At 42.7% G+C, this 17,760-nt stretch overlaps 2 protein-coding genes across 2 annotated transcripts in view; one reads left to right on the top strand and one right to left on the bottom strand.

Annotated features, from left to right (window-relative positions):
• Positions 1 to 838: 838 nt before the first annotated feature.
• MOB3B (MOB kinase activator 3B) overlaps positions 839 to 17,760 on the top strand; it is a 90,714-nt gene continuing 73,792 nt past the window's right edge. Inside the window, exons 1-2 of the mRNA XM_048050074.2 lie at positions 839 to 988; positions 3,208 to 3,289. The gene's annotated coding sequence lies outside the window, so the exon portion shown is untranslated. The remainder of the gene's footprint in view (positions 989 to 3,207; positions 3,290 to 17,760) is intronic.
• LOC136789020 (interferon omega-1-like) lies at positions 7,109 to 7,963 on the bottom strand. Its single transcript, XM_066988278.1, has 2 exons — positions 7,526 to 7,963; positions 7,109 to 7,156 (listed from the first exon to the last, which is right to left on the bottom strand). The coding sequence occupies exons 1-2, from the start codon at positions 7,961 to 7,963 to the stop codon at positions 7,109 to 7,111; spliced, it is 486 nt and encodes a 161-aa protein (XP_066844379.1).

Here is a 17,760-nt window from a genome sequence, read left to right as displayed (position 1 = left end):
TTGTGCAGGTGGTTCAGTTATTTTTAACAGGATACTTGCTTGAAAATAGTTTTACTCTGTCTTCTCCATTAGCCAAAGTTGTTGGGGTTTTGACCTGGCTTGCCAAAAAGTCTTTCCAAATATTATAGCGACTTCTGAGTGTAGTGTTTTCTTTTCACTTCTCTTCTTTTTAGGGATCTAATCCCACAGACTTTCTGTACACATATTTTACTGTCTTTCAGTTTCCTATGTGGTAACATGAGATGCAGTAATGACAGTGTCAAACCAGGCTGAGGTGCCATTTTATTTTGGGTTAGGGGCCTCGGCTGATACACCGTCTCTTTTCCTCCTGATTCTTCTTTTCCCACTGGCTCAAGTGATAAGTCACAAGGCCCTCAAGTCTTTGCAGGCATGGAAAAGAAAGAGGCTTTTGCTGAGCTAGGAGAGCGTCTTTATTTTTCCTACCAAGACAGTCTCAACATCGTGACTGTAAAGGTGTGTTTAGCTGTACAACGGGACAGCAGAGTCCCACAGACTCCACGGACCAGATAAGCCTCAAAAAAACGATGGGCACATAGTGCTTTATCTCATCCTGCTACCTCGACGGAAGGGGTTATGTCTGGGACTCTGCCCCGCCGTGAGCACACTTATACGACCCTGCAGCACAAACTGACCCCCTCAGGGTTACGACGAGCCCCGCGGGGAGGTTTTAGGGACCACCCTGCCTAATTACTGACCAAAGTCCCCCGGGACGAGGCGAGCTCCCCCGGGGGGCCGAGCGGTGCAGCAGGGCCCCCCGCGGGACTCCCCTCAGGGCAGCGCCGCCATTTCGGCGGCCGCGCGGCCGCCCCGCGCCCGACAGGGGGCGGCCGTGCCGAGCCGAGCCGAGCCGAGCCGTGCCGGGGCCGAGCCGTGCCAGGCTTGTGGGGCCGGGGCGGGGGAGCTGCGTCCTGCCTCCGCCTCGGCGTGCGGCGGGGCAGGCACCTGGTCGGGCGGCGGAGAGGTGGAGGTAAGGCGGGGGCGGCGGCGAGTCGGTACCGGGCTGAGGGACGAACTTCCCCGGCGGCAGCGGGCGGCCGGGACGGTGGCGCCCCCCGCGCACCGCCCGCCCTATTTCCACTGTTCTTAGCCCAAGTGGCGGTACCCCCCCATTCCCTCCGCTGGACCCCGGCTCCCCCCCCTCCTCCGGGCCGGGCTTGGCTCCGAGCTCCGTGCGTGCCCCGCTGCCCCCGCCTCAGTTTTGCGGGGTGTCGGGCCAGAAGGGCACGCCGGGCTCCGGAGCCCCTGGAGGGGCTCTGCCCCTCCACCCCACAGGTAGGTGCTGCGCGCATCCCCGCAGGGCTTTGGGGTTCACTCGGCGAGGTGCTGGCCCCGCAGACCTGCCGCTGAGGCTCTGTGGGGTGTTTGGGCACCTTGGGCACCCTGCTTGAAATCCAGGCGGGTTTGGAAAATCCCAGCCTGGCGTCGCCCGCCCAACCCTCTCACCCTCACCGTCAAAGGAGAGGTGAGAGCAGAGCCATGGAGGCATGTGGACGGGGTACCGCAGGCTGGGAGTTCCCTGCTCACCTCTTTTTGTCTTTTTTTTTGGTGGCATGGCTAACGTCATCGTGGCTGCGCTTCGCTTCACGCTAGGGGTGAAGTTGGTGACTTGAGCAGCCATGCCGCGGACCTGTGTGGTTTAGGGACAGGCTCAGCGTGCCGGGTCTTGTGTTTGGTTTGCGGGGATGTCTGCTCCTTGAAAAGTGGTTTGCGATAAACTTCCTCGTTCACTGGAGGAACGTGGATTTGATATCTCCGTGCACATCTTTGCATCGTCATGGTGTGACAGCCTGACAGCTGGTCTCCCAGAGGCTTACCCAGGGCTTGTTACGGAGAAGTGAGGAACTGCTGGTGCGAGAACCAGCAAGCCCTAGAGGTACCCACTGTTGGCTTAAGAGCTGCAACTCAAGCGTGGAGCGGTCCTGGTTGGCGGGGATCCTGGGGAGTCCTGCTTGCAGCTGATCCTGCAAACCATCTGCCTGTCTTCTGGCATCCAGATGGCATCCGAAGATGTAGAAGCCTTCTTGCTCCAACCTGGTGGTCAGATCAGCCTGTTCTGAGGCTGGCTGTGGGCAGCGCTCATAAACAAAATGTTCCAAATGATGCTGGGGTGTGTCCTGAACCAAGTCAGAGCAAGAACTGGTTGCCTCTTTGATTATCGGAGGGATAAAGGGTGGCGGAGGATCCTTCCCACCTCTGCTCATATTGCTGTAATTTCTCATACAGACAACAGGGTTGTTTTTGTTCCTCAAGCTATTTAATTGCATTTTTAGTGTCCTGGTTTCAGCTAGGATAGAGGTATAATTTGCACAGGTATAATTCATCTATAACGAGGGGTACTGTCACTGCTTGTAAAGAGTGGAACAGAAGGAGAAAATTTTATGGATGTTTTTGAACTGGGGAGTTCACAGTCTGGGTGCTCTCCAGTATGTAGTTAGAGAACCTGTTGCCCTCTCTCCCACCATAGTGAAGCAACTTATCCTAAGTTTCCTATTCATCTGCATACTCTTCTGAGTCAACCAACATTTGTGACAGATTTCCTTCTCCTCTTGGCAGGGGGGAGAGGGGGGGAGAGAAAAGAGTGTTCCTGGCATGAAAGAGGAAGAGACTGTTCTTTTGTAGCAGAGACAGTGTGCAAATCTCAGAGCAGGCAGGACAGAAGGAAGAGGAACACAAGGTATGCAGGGTGCAGTCAAGCAATACTGGCTTTCAGAAAGTGCTGAAGAGTAGGTGGATGCAGAAGAGTATGGTGTTGTTTGGCATCAAGCAGCTAGGAATTAGGATTTAATACTGTTTGCTACAGTGTTGGTGTAGTAGCCGGTGCTGCTTAGAACACATTACTGAGCGATGTGAAACTTGGGACTGGACCAAATCACTTCAGCTCCTTTGCTGATACTTCTGTCACAATAAATGTTTCTTTATCAGCTGCCAGCAAACTACTCAGCATCATTCAAGATCCCAGAGGAAGGTACTTGTGTTCTGGAACAGAAACTAAGAGAAGCAGAGAGGGTTGAGTACCCTGGAAACGTGGATCTCAGGGTAATTTGGAGTACTTATTGTTTATGTTACAGAAATGTTACAGGAAAACCATGTGATATAATTCTTTCTTAAATATTTAATCTTTACCATGAGTCAGGTGAGTTCTCAGAATACAGAAAAAACAACATTATTTTCATTTTTCTGCTTTAGGAAATTATTGATGTTTCAGAGGTGCCTTGGACAGACATCAGTTTGTGAGCCTCCTCTGAGCCGTGGACTTAGGCCTGTGCAGGTAAGATGGGTACAGGAAGCTGAGAGGAATAGGATGTAACTGGAATCTTAATGCTAGCTCGTGTACATTTAAACTTACTTCTGGGGAAATTTGCAGCTTACTACTGCAGTAAGCTTATTTGGTGATGGGTAATTAGCATATTAGTAGGAAAGAAAAGGACAAATGCTCACAAAGAAAGGACAGGAATGCCTGAAGGTCTAAGAGTAAATATTTCAGAGAGAGACTGAGAGGCTGTCATTTAAGGGATTTTGGATCAGACAGTAACAGAGCAGGAGGTTTTGCTCTCTTTCCCTGTGGTCGTTAAGAAGTCTTGCTGCCACATTTCACTTTCTCTTTTCTGCTGAGCTGAGGAAAAGATTCAATAAATGATAGAGCAGGACCAGAGTGTGGGATTGAAAAAGTTGGGGTTGGGAGAAGGATATTAAATAGGGTCATCCTGACTTGTAAACCATAACTTTAGTCCAATATTCCTCACAAAAGATAAAGAGTGACTTAGCCTAATCGGACATCTTCATGGGAACATGCTTCTTAAGAGCAAGGGGCTCTTCAGTCTAACCTTTCAGTCTAACCATTGAAGACCTTCCAAGATCTCTTTGCTCTAAGAAATGTGTTCAGATTTAATTTAAAATATTTGCCTCTTTTGCTGCTGAGGGCATTTTCTTTCTGCACCACTACAGTCAGAAAAAATGCATTTTCTGTTTTTGTTTCAAGGTTGATCCATATACTCGTGCTACTACAAGAGACAGGTGTTTAATGCAGAAGGGCTGTGGCAAATTCCTTGGCTAGTAATGTGTAGCGTATCCAGGTACTTGGTAGTAGATTGCCCCTTTGGGCTTAAAAACGAGCCTTTCCCCAGTGTACTGAGGTTGGTTGGTTTTTGATTTTTCTTTTTGTAACTTTGCATTTATTACCATTTGGGAGTACAAAACCAAAAAAAAAAAAAAGAAAAAAAGAAAACATATCTATCTTAATTAAGCAGCTTTGATGTTTTAAAACAAATGCAAGCAGACAAATGAATGCAGTCTGTAAATCAGGGATTGGAGTGAGTACTCAACAGACATTTAAAAGAGCTGGGGGAGGTTTGACACAGCCCACGACCAAGTATCACTCCATGTGTTAAACCAAAGAAACATGGCTGAGGGCTGTAAGAAATGAAGTCCTGTTTTATTTCTCACTCTTTGGTCTTAAAAAACTTAATCCACCTATAAATCTTGAGAGAACTGCAATTTATCTTCTCCATCAGACAGCTGTCTATATTTCAAAGTGACCCAACCATTCACTGACCAGTACTGCATGGTACAAAAGCTAGCAGTCAACATTTCAGATAGTGCTTCTCTGCAAAATACAGAATCGCCCTTTTTCTTCTTTTATTGAATATTCAAGAAACTATCCAGTTCCTGGATCTGGAAACAGAGTTAGGTTTTTCCTTAAAAGAAATTTTCAGTGGCTTTGGATCTCTCTATTGATTCTGAGAGTCTTACAGAATACTAGAATGGTTTGGGTTGGAAGGGACCTTAAAGATCATCTAATTCCAACCCCTCAGTGGTTATAACACCATTTTTGCTTTCACAATTAAATGCCTTTGTTCATCCCGTTCTGAAGTGGAAATACCCACTGACATGATAATAGAGTGCATGTTAAAGGTAGGTATTGAAGTGGTGTGTATCCACAGTGGTATCAAAAACCACAACTTAAGAAAATTTGAACAGACGTATTTTTGATTCTTCGAGTCTTCAGTTACAGTAATCATAAAAGTTACATGTAACAACAGAACTCTAGGGTTTCTCTTAGCAAAGTGTGGTACTTCATTTCGAAATGTTCCTTTAAAGGAAAAGATAAAGATTCAAAGCTATTTGACTTGAAATAATCGTTACATGGCCTGAGATTAACTGTGGTCTTCTCTTTCCGCAAGAATGAAATGCTGCATATGTGTCCTCATTGAGGATTAGCATGGAATTACTAACAGGAAATGTGAAAATGGTGTTGTCTATAAGCTATAATAGCTTCTTTTTTCTTCTGTAAGATAGAATTGACTTTAAGCAAAGGTGTTTGCAGAAAGCTGGCATGGACACTTGTTTGTCTGTTCCCTACAATTAACAGGCACTAGTGAGTTAAGGTTACCTGGATACTGCGAATTATCACCTAATGAATATGTGGCTTTACAATCTCCCTGTTCATCCTTTTCAAAATAAAACTGCATCTTGAAATGTCGGTCACAACTGATAGTAAAGCACATGAGTTAATAGGCATATCTGGTTAAAATTAATGAAAGTTCTTCTCCAGAAGGGCAGATAAAGGAGGCTAATGTTTCCACACTGGCCGGGGATGGGCTTTTGTTCATGGGCTCTCGTTACCTGCACAAAATATTCTTTAATCTGTTAAAGAATTAAAGAAATCTAATAGGACGTGTGAGGTTGTGTCAAGTCATATCTGCTGTACCCTGTGCTGACTGTTGGCTTTTCTGAGGCTGAAATCCAAGTGCAGATTTGAGTAGCATCATCTTGCGTGATGCGTAGGGAAAACTCAAGTTCATGGGCTGCAATTCATCAAGTTACTTAGTTGGTTATCCAAAATTGGGCTATATGAACTGCTTACAGTAACCATATATTAAATGCAAAAATTAATAAAAATTCAGAATGGAATGCTTGATAGCAGCAAAAAAACTTCAAGCATCTGTGGTCCCGATTTAGTTGCAGAGTACTTGAATTAGCAAAAGAGAGATTCCACTTTAGAGACTGATTAATGAGCTCGTTGTGAATGTTCCTAATTGATTTTATGCTCCCTATACAACTGGTGAAAGAACTGACCTTTTACATTGGTGATTGAGAGCAGACACATGCAGGAGACTGAAATCCATTCCCTTTTTCCCATTTCTCTCAAATAGGAGTGCATGAGAGTGATGGGTGTGGGCCTGACCACCTTAGTTCTATGTTTAATTTACACGTATAAAATTAGGCAGTTGTACCTACTCTGTTAGTTTTCCTTTTTTTTTTTTTTTTCGAAGTGAGAATGGATTTCGATATATGTGTTCCTTTTAAACAAGGGAAAGATACTGATTGACAGTTGCTGTCCAGCCCGTCACTTCTCAGGCAAAATGTTGAGATTCAGGTAATAGTAGCAGCATATTGAACTTTTTGTCTTTAGAATTTTCCCTCTTTTTCATTCCCATATAGCCGCAGATGTATTTTTTAGCTCTTGCATTCTGATTGAACATGTTCCATTATGGTGAACGTACTTTGGGAATCAGATATTCTTAGAAATCTGAAGTGGGAAAAATCCATGTCGAGAAGTGTTGTCATACGTAGGGAATGGCATGGAGGCCCAAGGCTTTCAAGGTCTTTTGGGAAGCAGTTAAACCGATGAAGACAGGTGGTGATTTAAAGCACGGCCTGGCTCTGCCTGTACAGAGGAAGCAAAGATGGTAGGGGAGGAGTGGAATAAATTTGTTTAGATCTATGTCCATATTGTAAATGTTTTCAGATTAATCTTGTCTGGTTATGAACTGAAAGCAGATAGAACAGATAGATGTTTTCTGTAATAATGTGAACCAACTTATTCTAAAAAGCCATGCTGTAGTTATTAAATATTCTGTATAGCAAGATGGTTTCTGTATCTCATAGGGATGTGTCTATTTGCAAGATAAGGATCAAGGCTGGAAATAGACTTTTTGAGCTTGGAAGTTCTACGCACCATTATTTTTGACTTTTGAGTTTAAGGAGTTTTGTTGTTATTATATTCTGTTGTTAATATGTCAGACAGATGAGTCATGCTATATTCTCATCTGTTTTGTAAATTAAGATCTGCGCGGCATACAGGACTCTAGGAAGGTCTGTCTATCTTACGGATCTCTGCACCTTGGACCTCTTTCTGCATAGGAGAAGTAATATAGAAGTAAAATCAATGCAGCGTCTAAATGCAAGAGTTTCAGATTGTAAAACAACTGGCATATTCCGTGGGAAGACCACAAAATATTTTGCAGCGCAGAGAGAGAATATGTAGAGACACTATCCACACCTTTTTAGAAAAGGTCATCTTCAACAGAAGGTGGTGATACCAGCTGCCCCAACATTCATACCAACATTCACTGAAGTACTCTACTTGCTTAACCTAGAGCACTGAATGCTTTTTGTAAGCAAGTACCAATTTGAAATTGTTTGAAATGCAGAAGTTTAAAACCTACCAGAAAGGGGAAAATTACCAGATTCTCACAAAGAAGCCAAATACAAAAGATTTTACCTCTTTATAATGTGTGGTTTTCATAAGGCTGTCAAAAATTATAAGGCATGATATCAGTTCCATTTGCACGGCTTCCCAGGAACAGTGGCTGTATTGCTTATCTTTTAGGAAGTTGAAGATTCTTTGGAAGTACTTCTTCACACCGAGACCTGTGCTTTTTAGGATCCATGCCTGAAAGCTGTTCCTTGCTTTTGGTAGCTCTTCTAGCACGCACGTCTCCAATTCTTCAATTTGATGATGAATTCCATTTTGGAATTTCTCGATATTGCTTGTACTCCAGGTGCCTTCGGGAAGATTTCTGCTGAATAGCTGGAAGGTCTGTTGGAGGAACTCATAGATAACCACTGTGACATTCTTCTTTGTGACCTTCGTAATCAACATGGGAAATCTGAAATCAGTTGTTTCGTTGAGACACTCCTGAGAAAAATATCCACCCATTTTGCGCAGAAAGTTCATGTTCTGGTAGTTTGCTTTGATTCCTTGGAAAAGGCAAACTGTGTGTGAGATTTTGGTATACAAGGCCAAGGCAATGCAAACTTGCAGCAAACTCCTCTGAACCAAGATGGTCATGCTGATGAAGTGGTCAGCATTACTTGCCGTTGTGCAGATCTGTAAGCCTGCAGTTTCTTGGTTGTCTTTTCTGTGTTCACATGCTGCTTTTTCATGACTCTGAATTTATTTCCCCTGTGTGACATGTTGGGTATTACTCATTTTGTAGGAATTGTGTTTCTGTCAACTGTGATTCTGGCCAAAGTTTGCTGTTGCTTTCAGTTGCAAAGGCTTGCTCATTTCTACTGTAACTTCATTTCATTAAAAGAAGAGTAAGTGAATCAATATGGTTAGTCAGTGGACATGGGCAGATCAGCATCTGATAATGACGTTTAATCTTCTTATTCTTACTAGAATTGCTTTATGCTGAGAAATTTTATTTTTATGTTTAAGTTGGAAAACAGCGTGAAAAAAGAATCACAACCCTAGCTAACAGTTATGTGCCCTAAGCAAGATGTAATTTCATTGATTTAAAAACAGATGTCTTTTTCTTGTAGGACAAATTGTTGTGTTTGGGGAGTGGCTTAAATTTTATTAGCAGAAGAACCCTGTTGTTGACACAACAGCATTGACTCACTAGGGCATTTGTTGCTATCACAATGTTGGCAAAAAGAAGTGTGTACAACTCCTAGGACAGATGCCTTTTTCCCCCAGTATCTGTGATCATCTGCAGCTCAGAAGAGCTTTCTTCTACTTTATCACCAGGAGAACGAGCCTAGATTTTGACTAAACCCATAATTGAGTCAAAATTTTTGACACCGTAAACTAAATTTTTGACACCATCAAGTGTTCTTTTAGGTAAAGAAGAGGACTTCCTTATGGTGCAGAGAAGGCAGCTGCTGTTCTGAAGCCTACTCCTGTAAAGATAAGCTCTCAGGGAGACTGAATTTACCTGTGCTGGTAGCAAAATGCCCTGTCTTCAGGACCATGCTAGCCAGAATAACGCTGGAATGGGTCTCCCAGCATCAGGCCAGTGCAGTTCCGTGGGTATTGAGGTTGCGGGCCAGCTGGTAGCAGGACTGCCTGAGGCTGTGCTGACCGAAGTGCCCCAGCAGCCTTGTCCTGCTGTGATGGCAGCTCTGAGACCAACCTACGTAAGCGGAGCACTGCGGGTTGGCAGGAGAAGGCTCGCTTGATGTGTCAACTCCTGATCGTGCACCAGGGAGGTGCCGCGAAGGCAGCGGTCAGCCCACTTAGCTGGCTCCTGTGATTGTAGTATGGGAACTCAGTGTAGATTGAGTGGGAAGACTGTGCTGGGGATTCAGATGAGCAGACGTTACAAGGCATTTAGAGGGTAGATTTTCCTCTCTTGTGGAATCTCTAAGGTTTGCTAAATCTGTATGTGAACTGACCTGATCTGGTTGCTGAAGCGTACAGAGTTCACAAAGCCAGGGGATGTGCCATCATCTAATTCAGCCTGCATAATTGCAGGGATATTTTGAAGAGGATATGGAAAATGTCGAAATTCAAGAATGTTTGATGTGAGCAGCAAAGGAACTCCTGGATGCTCTTGAGATTAGAAAACATTTTGCTAAAATTATCCTATTAATGCTTGGGAGGATCTGTTAGAGTGTGACAGACTGAAAAATTGCTATGGATGAGCAGTTTCTTTAGCAAGCTTCATGATGACTTCATCAGGTATACAGTAGGACCCTACTGACGTGGTAGTGCTCCTGTGGTTATTTTCCTTGTTTTGCTACTGCTGATGGTGATGCTGTACTAATAATTGTGGTGTTGTCATAAATTATTAACAGCGAGAGATCTTCAGAGAAGTTAAGTTTTGAATGAAGTTGTGGGAAGTATGGTTTTGTGATTGAAAGACTGGACACAGAATGAGGAAGGGTATGGCAGATTTAATGCATGACTATACCACAGAATGCCGCAGAAACCCATCGGTGAGACATTCAATTACTTTATCTTTCCATTCTTTTTTTTTTTTTTAAGAACGAAAGGATTATTACATTTCTCTAGCTCTTTGCTGTATCTGTACTGTTGAGCACTGACACATACGACTTCTAGTATGCAAGGGATCTAAACTTAATTGGAGGCATTGCCTTTGTTGTATATCTTTACATTTTCTTGAAGTCTGTGCACGTATCAAAATGATTTAAGCTAAACTGTAGTTAGCATGTAGTGTTTTGAAGATCAAAACATCTAACTGAAGTTTATTGTCATAAAAGATTACGGAAGCTTATACTGGAGGAATAACTGTAAGTTCTGAAACAGCATCTGTCACAAAAGACTGCAGGACACAGTGCATTTACTAGTCACTACACAGTCTAAATCAGTAGCAAATATTACTCTGCTTTGACCTTTTTTTTATGTTGACACAAAGTGAGGGCTAAAAAAAGGCAGTAGAGCATGTCCTTTTCAATTGAAGTTAAAGTGTCGGAGGATTCTGGCTTGATTGACTTGACAGAGCAGAACAAAAGTAAGTAGCAGACTGAAACAGACCTTGATGCATGGCTGGAAGTGTGTATTGAGAGATTAGTTAAGTATGTTGAAGTGCGTCCGTTCAAGGTATCATGTGGGAATAAAACAAGTTGGATCCGGGTCTAGGTACAGCTGGACTAATTGTACTTAGGATGTCTGTAGAGTAACTCAGGAGGAACCAGGGCCTGGTCCAAACGCTTTACCAGCAGGAACGCAGTTTTAATGTCTGGCCATGATTTTGGTAGTTCATTTCAGAATTACGTGCCAATTCATTTCACCTTCACATTGGCTCGAGCTTTGTAGAGAAAATCTCAGACCTCCACAAAACTTCAATTTGGCATATATATATGCATAGCTCTCTTGCATTAAGTGGAACAACATTGGCTTAAATCAGAAGCAACACAGAAAAACAGCTTAGTGTTGTGAGGCAGAAATGGATCTGATCCATTGTTAAACGGAGGGTTTTTTTTGTTAATTTGTTTTTGAATTCTGTTTACACACTGGAGTGATTAATCACATCCCCAGTCATCCTTTGTCTTCCTTCCATTGTGACTTCTTAGATGATCCATGACCTATTTGGATGTTGTGAAAAACATTACATTTTCAATGGGAGATTGAGCAATAATTAAGTCTTTTAGGTGTTATTGGAGTAACCGAAGAAACTTTCTTTTCTCCCAGAAGAAGAAACAAGGGAAAAACCATTCACAGTCATTTCCAGATGAGTTGATTGTAGGTGGTGAAGGAGTGAGATGTGTTCATTGTGGATGAATGTTTTGGCCTTGGTTAGAGATCACAGTCATGTTGGCTTGGCGCTTCTTATCTAGGCACAAGTGAAGATGATTGCTCTCTGGGGAAGTTACATTGTCTCTACACAATGTTTTGTGCAACTCCCTTTCTTGGAGGACATCTGTTTACCCACATGAAGATTGTCATCTGAATTGAAACTCTCCTTTCCTCAAAAATCAGAGAGGAAGAGAAACACTGCAAACCGTACACTCTGAGACCAGTCTCGTCACACAGACCGTTTCTGAATGTGTTGTTGGCTGTTACTGCCGACATGCAAATACTTTCTCCATGGAAATGAGAAGAATGATTTGAATGAACAAAGCAGGAGCTATGAATCTGTGTTTTTGTTTCAGTGCTCCAGGTTTTCTGAAACTTCACATTACGTTCTTTCTTCTCAAGCACTCATCTGGAGTTTGGTCAAAGGGACTGGAGTCCCTGGAAGAACTGTAGTTTCTCTAACAAGAAAAAATGTTTTTGTTGTTTTAAAAAAAGAAGTTCTTACAAACATACAAAATCTATAGTGGAATTGAAGTGTGAGCAGAGTGTCTGGTGGCTGTACTCACACAAGCTCAGCTGTCCTTCAGCAATGGCTAAAGAACTTTGTTTGGACTGTAGATCCTATTTTGTGTCCTAGGAGCTGAGGATGTGAAAGTTTCATGGATCAGGTGGGAGCTGAAAACAAAATTCAGAAGTTAAATCTGAAGCAACAGATCCAGTGCAAATGTCTAGGAGTCAAGTGAATCAAACTGAGTTCCCAATCTGAATTCACCTAGATGATGCCTGCATTCAAATTGCCGTTTAGTTTTCCTGTATTTTAACTGCATCTTTACAAGGTAGATATATGTAGCTACTACATGCCTTGGGATTTTATCAGGCTTTATCCAGGCTTTGTGTCAAGGTTGTCTGGTGGGAGTGTCATGTCTAATGCTGGGAAAAAAAAGGGGGGGAAATAAGTGGTCAAGGCCAGATAAGTGCAAGCCTGTTTTGAATCCAGATGACACTGTAAGTCCTTAGAGAGAGGCTACATGAATTTCTGGATTATCATTGTTTCATTCAACACTGGCCTGTATGCCTGTGTGTGTGTGTTCCTTGCAGCAGGTTGGACCTGGAGGCATGCAGCTCTGGCAGCCTTGCCTCTGTGGGGCTGCCAGATTCTGCCCACCTAACAAATTAAGGTCATTTTCTCTCAGCTGGTGACCAGCAATTCCAACAGGAAATCCATAGTCTCATCCAAGTGCTTATGAAATACCCAACTCACCCTGTATTTACGTTACTGAAGGCTGTACAAGTGAAGGAACACTTGCAGGGATTGGTCTTCACTGGAGCATCTGCCATGGAGAAGGTAAAGGGGCCACGTATACCCTGCTGGGAAAACAGAGGTGGAATACCTTACAGAGATTGGTTTTCCAAGGGAATTTCCATCTGGCTGCTCTGTCAAATTCTTCATGTTAGATTTCTGTGACTCAACTGTTCTCATCTGCTTGCAATCAGTTGTAATAAACAGTTAGTATAACATTATTATTCATCTGTCTTGGCAGCCAGTAAAATAACATGAGAAAATCATCTCCGCAAGGATGGCAGATACAACATTCCTAATGCTTTCTCACTTGCAATAATCACCACTAGTCTTTAAAGTTGTTCGGTCATGTTAGAATGTTCCTGTAGCAGATGAGCAACCAAGAGGCCAGACAGTTTTCCAGGAGACAGCCTCACTTCTTTTTCCCATTTCTTTCTTTCTGGGAAGACTGCAAACGTTTTGATGTATCTTGTCTCAGATGTGAAAAACCCTCAGATCTGAATCACCAAATCCAATAAATGTGATAAGGAAAGCTCCACCCAGCCAACTTATTTACCCCCAGCTGCAGCGGAAATGTTTCATGCTTCATATGTTTTTAGAGATCTTTGTCAGTCAAATTACTTTTGGGAATAAGCATCTAACAGGGCACAGATGATGTAGAGCTGAGGGTGAAGTTTTACGACACACAGCCAAACTGATCTGATAGTTAGCGTGTACCTAGAGATGTAATCAGGTCTCTCTCTATCTCCTGTTTGGCCTTAGGACTGTTTTACCCCAGGAAATTATTTTGACTGAAAAGTCAATCCTCTTCCCTCTCCCTGAGGAAAAAAATAATGGAAAAAAAAAGCCTTTGTATCTTCAAGAGGCAAAGTAGAGTAGAGCTGGTGCTGGCACATAGGGAAGACTGGAAGAGCATGGCTGTTAGCATGGGAGCAGGACCTACATTGATCAGGTCACCGAGATGGTAAGTTTAGGTTTATTTATTTTAGGTTATTTATTTCCTGTGGTAGGGCCTCTAAGGGAAAATGCTTTGTTTTCTTAGTGTCTGTCCTGTCTGCCATGTATGTAGGAGTGTTTGGGGTCCATCCATTCTCACAACATGTGCTACATCAGAAGTAGTACAGACCTCCTGTTTGAAATCCCACAATAAGTCCAGTGGCATTCAGTCAATTTGCTGTGTAGTTTTTGTTTTTTTTTCACTGCAGAATGAAGGACTATTGGTAGTTCATGTTTTACTACTTGGGGTTTTGTCAAAGTCCATCTGTGAAAGAGCTATGTGGGTTTCCTAAGTCTTTTATCAGTCTTTGCTTATTAGGAGGTTGTTTGGAGAATACGAGGGGATATTGCTGCTGGAACTAGTGACTGGGGAGTGTGCTTTTTCATGCAGTGCAGTTAGTAAGTGGTCTAGGCTTTTGGCACCAATGCATGTTTTGAAATTGCTCAGCACACGACAGGCAACCAAGACAGATGACAGATCAATGTTTTGGATGGCATCCGAGCACAGGAATTGTTGATGTGCCAAAACTGTACACCAGTTCACTGTAACACTTGTTTTGAGGGATATAGGAGTGACAGCTCTAAAACCCGTGACAGAATAAAGAGTAATAGTTGGCCAGGTTTCTGTCTGGACACCTGCATGTTAGACAAGCAGAGGTACTGTGGCAAACGTCCACGACAGGCGTTGACCAAACAGCTACCGCATCACTCCAGAGGCCTTGCTTTCATTGTAATCTTTTCGCTGTCTTAAAGAAGGATCAGGTCCACAAAAATAGTACTCAATAATATAATATGTCTTTGCACAGAACCTGTTGGAAAAGAGTGTGAAGTCCTTTTACAACAACGATTCATTAGAGAACTGTTGCAGCCATTCATGAAGATACTTGTGTGAGCAACAGCTTGAAATACTGATACTCTGTGAGGATTATTGGCTAAGAAGAAGAAAGAAGACCCTTTCTAGAAGGCCTGAAAATAAACCCTTATGACACATATAAGAGTAAATTATGGAAGATAAATGCGTTATACTAGTAACTTAGCAGTCACCTTTTGTGAACCATGATTCAGATCTGGATTAGCTGTCTGGATGCATGGCAGCACTGCTGTTGGGATGAATGGTGAGCGTTGCAAGCAGGACACAGCTCTGGGCACAGAACCTGCAACTATTTCTAACAATGATGTTAGCAAGTTCATGGACAGGTTCATCATTTCTTGGAAAAAATAAAACTGGGCTCAGTGAACGAGATCCCTTGTAGTCCAGTACTCCTGTTGACTAAAACTAATGTAGCCTGGAGACTCTGAGAGTTGCACATCTTCCTAAAGCTCTGGTTTGTTAGGAAGCACCACTGGTGCTTTTGTAGAGATCTACAGTAGAATCTTAGCGTGACGAGGGGAGAATTCAAGCTGATAACAGTATTTTATTGTCAGATTTAAAACACACACCTATTGTGTACTACATATTTAGGAGGGTAAAAGTTTTTTATTTAGAGAATCACCTTGTGCTGCTGTGAATGCAGCAGGTTTTATCTGCCATGCAACATCCCTGTATCAAGTGGGTGAAGCAACTGAAGTTCCTCCTGCAGGTCCCAATCCACGAGGTGGTACCAGGAGAACCCCTGAGATGCACCACTGCTTTTGGCAGCTTTATGTCAGTTTTGATTACCTCTGATGCTATGACACATTAACATAAAAAAGTAGAAATGTTCTATATGAAAAACTTGTTCAGCAGTAGGACCTTTTTTATACTGTGTTAGTTTAAAGATATGGAAAGAGAATTACTTTTATCCAGCAGATAAAGTTGAGAAAGCAGCATACAGGCTTTCTGATGCAGAAAAGGAGGAGTCTACACATGCTCCTTGGTTGCGGTGCCATTACTTAAAATGTAAAAACAATTCTGATTGTCCTGCATTTTTGAACTCAGACAGGAACTTCTGGGTCTGGAGACCTCTATTTGACATTCAGTTCTTGTCTGCATCTGTGCAGTTAGTGTGGCACCATCTTTCTGTTCATAATCCAGACAGTGGAAGAAGAGGTGAAATGGGATATGATTAAGTCTGTGAAATTTTGACCTTTTTAATTTTTGGCATTTGACGTTTTGACCTTTTTAATACCTGTTTGAGCTCAGAGCAGTCTTCAGTTTAAACTAGTACTGTATGCAGCACTTTTCAAGATTGTTGAAATGTTTTCCTAACAGGAATGCAGTAGGATCTTATTTCAGGCTGAGCTGACCCTGGACAGCACAACAGAGCTACGGTTTGCACTGCAGGTGGGTCATTTGCTTGCATAGCATTTGTGTGGGTCTGGATTTCCCCTGAGGTCTTCTTCAGTAACTCTTTGGAGCAAAATCGCATTTGGAAGACCAATTTTTAAAAGACAATTCCCACTTAGATGGTTCCTTTCTGTTAGTGATGATAGGCAAGAAGGGACAGCTCAGTGCCTATGTTGTTTGAGAGAGATGAGGGGAGAGAGCAGAGTTTGTATTTACCTCTCCTTTCCTTTAGTCACTGCTTCCTCCTCTTTACTGTCAGAAAGATGCCTTTCTTCTTCACCAGCATTTTGGTTCCAGGCAACCAGGACAGCAGTAGGCTGGACTGACCAGTTTGGTCACTGCACCTGGTTAAAAGTCCTTCACTTGTAAGCAGAGCTGTCCACTCCCTGTCTCAGAGGAAAGCAAGGTCTTGCAGGACCTCTGGTTGCAATACGTTTTATGTCTACAACCTTCTGTGTCTTGGTGAGGTTGTGAAGAGAAGTAACTGTGGGTAACCTGCATCAAATCCCTGTGGTACTAAAAGGGGTAAGATTTTCTTCCCATTCTTTCCTATTTTTAAAAAATTAGAATATTTTACTAAGTGGAGGGAAAGTGCTATCCTGGTTTTATGGTTTTTTTGTTTGTTTGTTTCTACCCAACTTATCGCCTTGTGTAGGGCTACCTGTACTTTGTAGAGATGTTATTTCAGTGGCAAAGAGTTTCATTAACTTGCTGAGGGCTTTTGTTGTCCTTCCGTAGCTTATGCATCAGGTTAATTTAAAGTGCTCCACAGGAAGGGTGTTGACAGCAGTGGTTGCCTGGCAAGCAAATAGTAATTATATGATGTACCTATCCTCTCCCAGCATTGGGTAAGAAGGGAGGGGAACTCCCAGCTCTGAGTGCTCAGCGCTGAGCTTTTTCACTCTGGATAGAATTTGGGTGGAAGAATTAATTGAGGTTTTGCATCTTTGTAAAGAGACTTGGGATGGGATATACACATAGGCCTTTGGATATTGAACAGAGGAGATCAATGGTAAGCAGTTTCTAAGGAATTTAGTTTCTTGTAATGAATATCTTTATAAGTAATACGTATCCTTGTAAGTTACATCTTTATAAGTAACAACTTGTGATATTTATAATGGAGTCTTGGACAAGATAATTTCCTGAACTAAAATATTTTTCCCTTAATTTTGTTGTGGTTGTCAGCCCCAGATGTGTTTATTAGCAATTGGAGGCCTGGTTTCTTCCTTCAATGGGATAATGATAATTCAACTTGGAGGAGATGCATTTTGTTAAGCTGATCCAAAAAAATTTTGGTTCCAGAAAACTGTTCACAGTGTCAGACTCCAAATGTACACACAAATTGGAGAATCCCCTACATAAGTTCAAACATAGAGACCTTTACTCTGTGTGCCCCAAGGTGAATGAGTAACTGCTGTGTCCTCTGTTAGTCACAGGTCGATGGAGAGAGGTGCTGTGTTGGAAGGAGGCACAGGTAACGGAGGGAAGATACTGTGCCTTGGAACCTTGTAGGCAGCCTTTTGCATTTTCTCTCATCTCCAAGGTTTCCCCCTTTATACCATTTGTCTTTATGATCCTCAGAACTCTGTATTTTCAGACAATGATTTAGAGGATGCCTTAAGTCCCCTCAGTACAAAATCCTACTATTTCTTTGAAAAGCGGTACAGTTTCCAGGGCTAATGAACAAGACAGTGAAAGAGAGGTGGCTATAAACCAATTAAACGAAGGAGTGAAGTACACACAGGAGACAAAGGTGAACCCATGAAGTAAATCAAATTCATTCTCTAATCTTTGATCTGTCCCAGAAGACCTTATGAGTTGTGTCCGTACTTTTCCCAAAAACTTGAGATGGCATATTCTCTCACTTCTACTGTTTCCTGCTCTGCTTGCAGGTTGAAAATGCTGCTT

Source organism: Anser cygnoides, chromosome Z, assembly GCF_040182565.1.
Source record: "Anser cygnoides isolate HZ-2024a breed goose chromosome Z, Taihu_goose_T2T_genome, whole genome shotgun sequence".
Classification (NCBI taxonomy): domain Eukaryota; kingdom Metazoa; phylum Chordata; class Aves; order Anseriformes; family Anatidae; genus Anser; species Anser cygnoides.
This window is presented reverse-complemented; position numbering and strand designations above follow the sequence as displayed.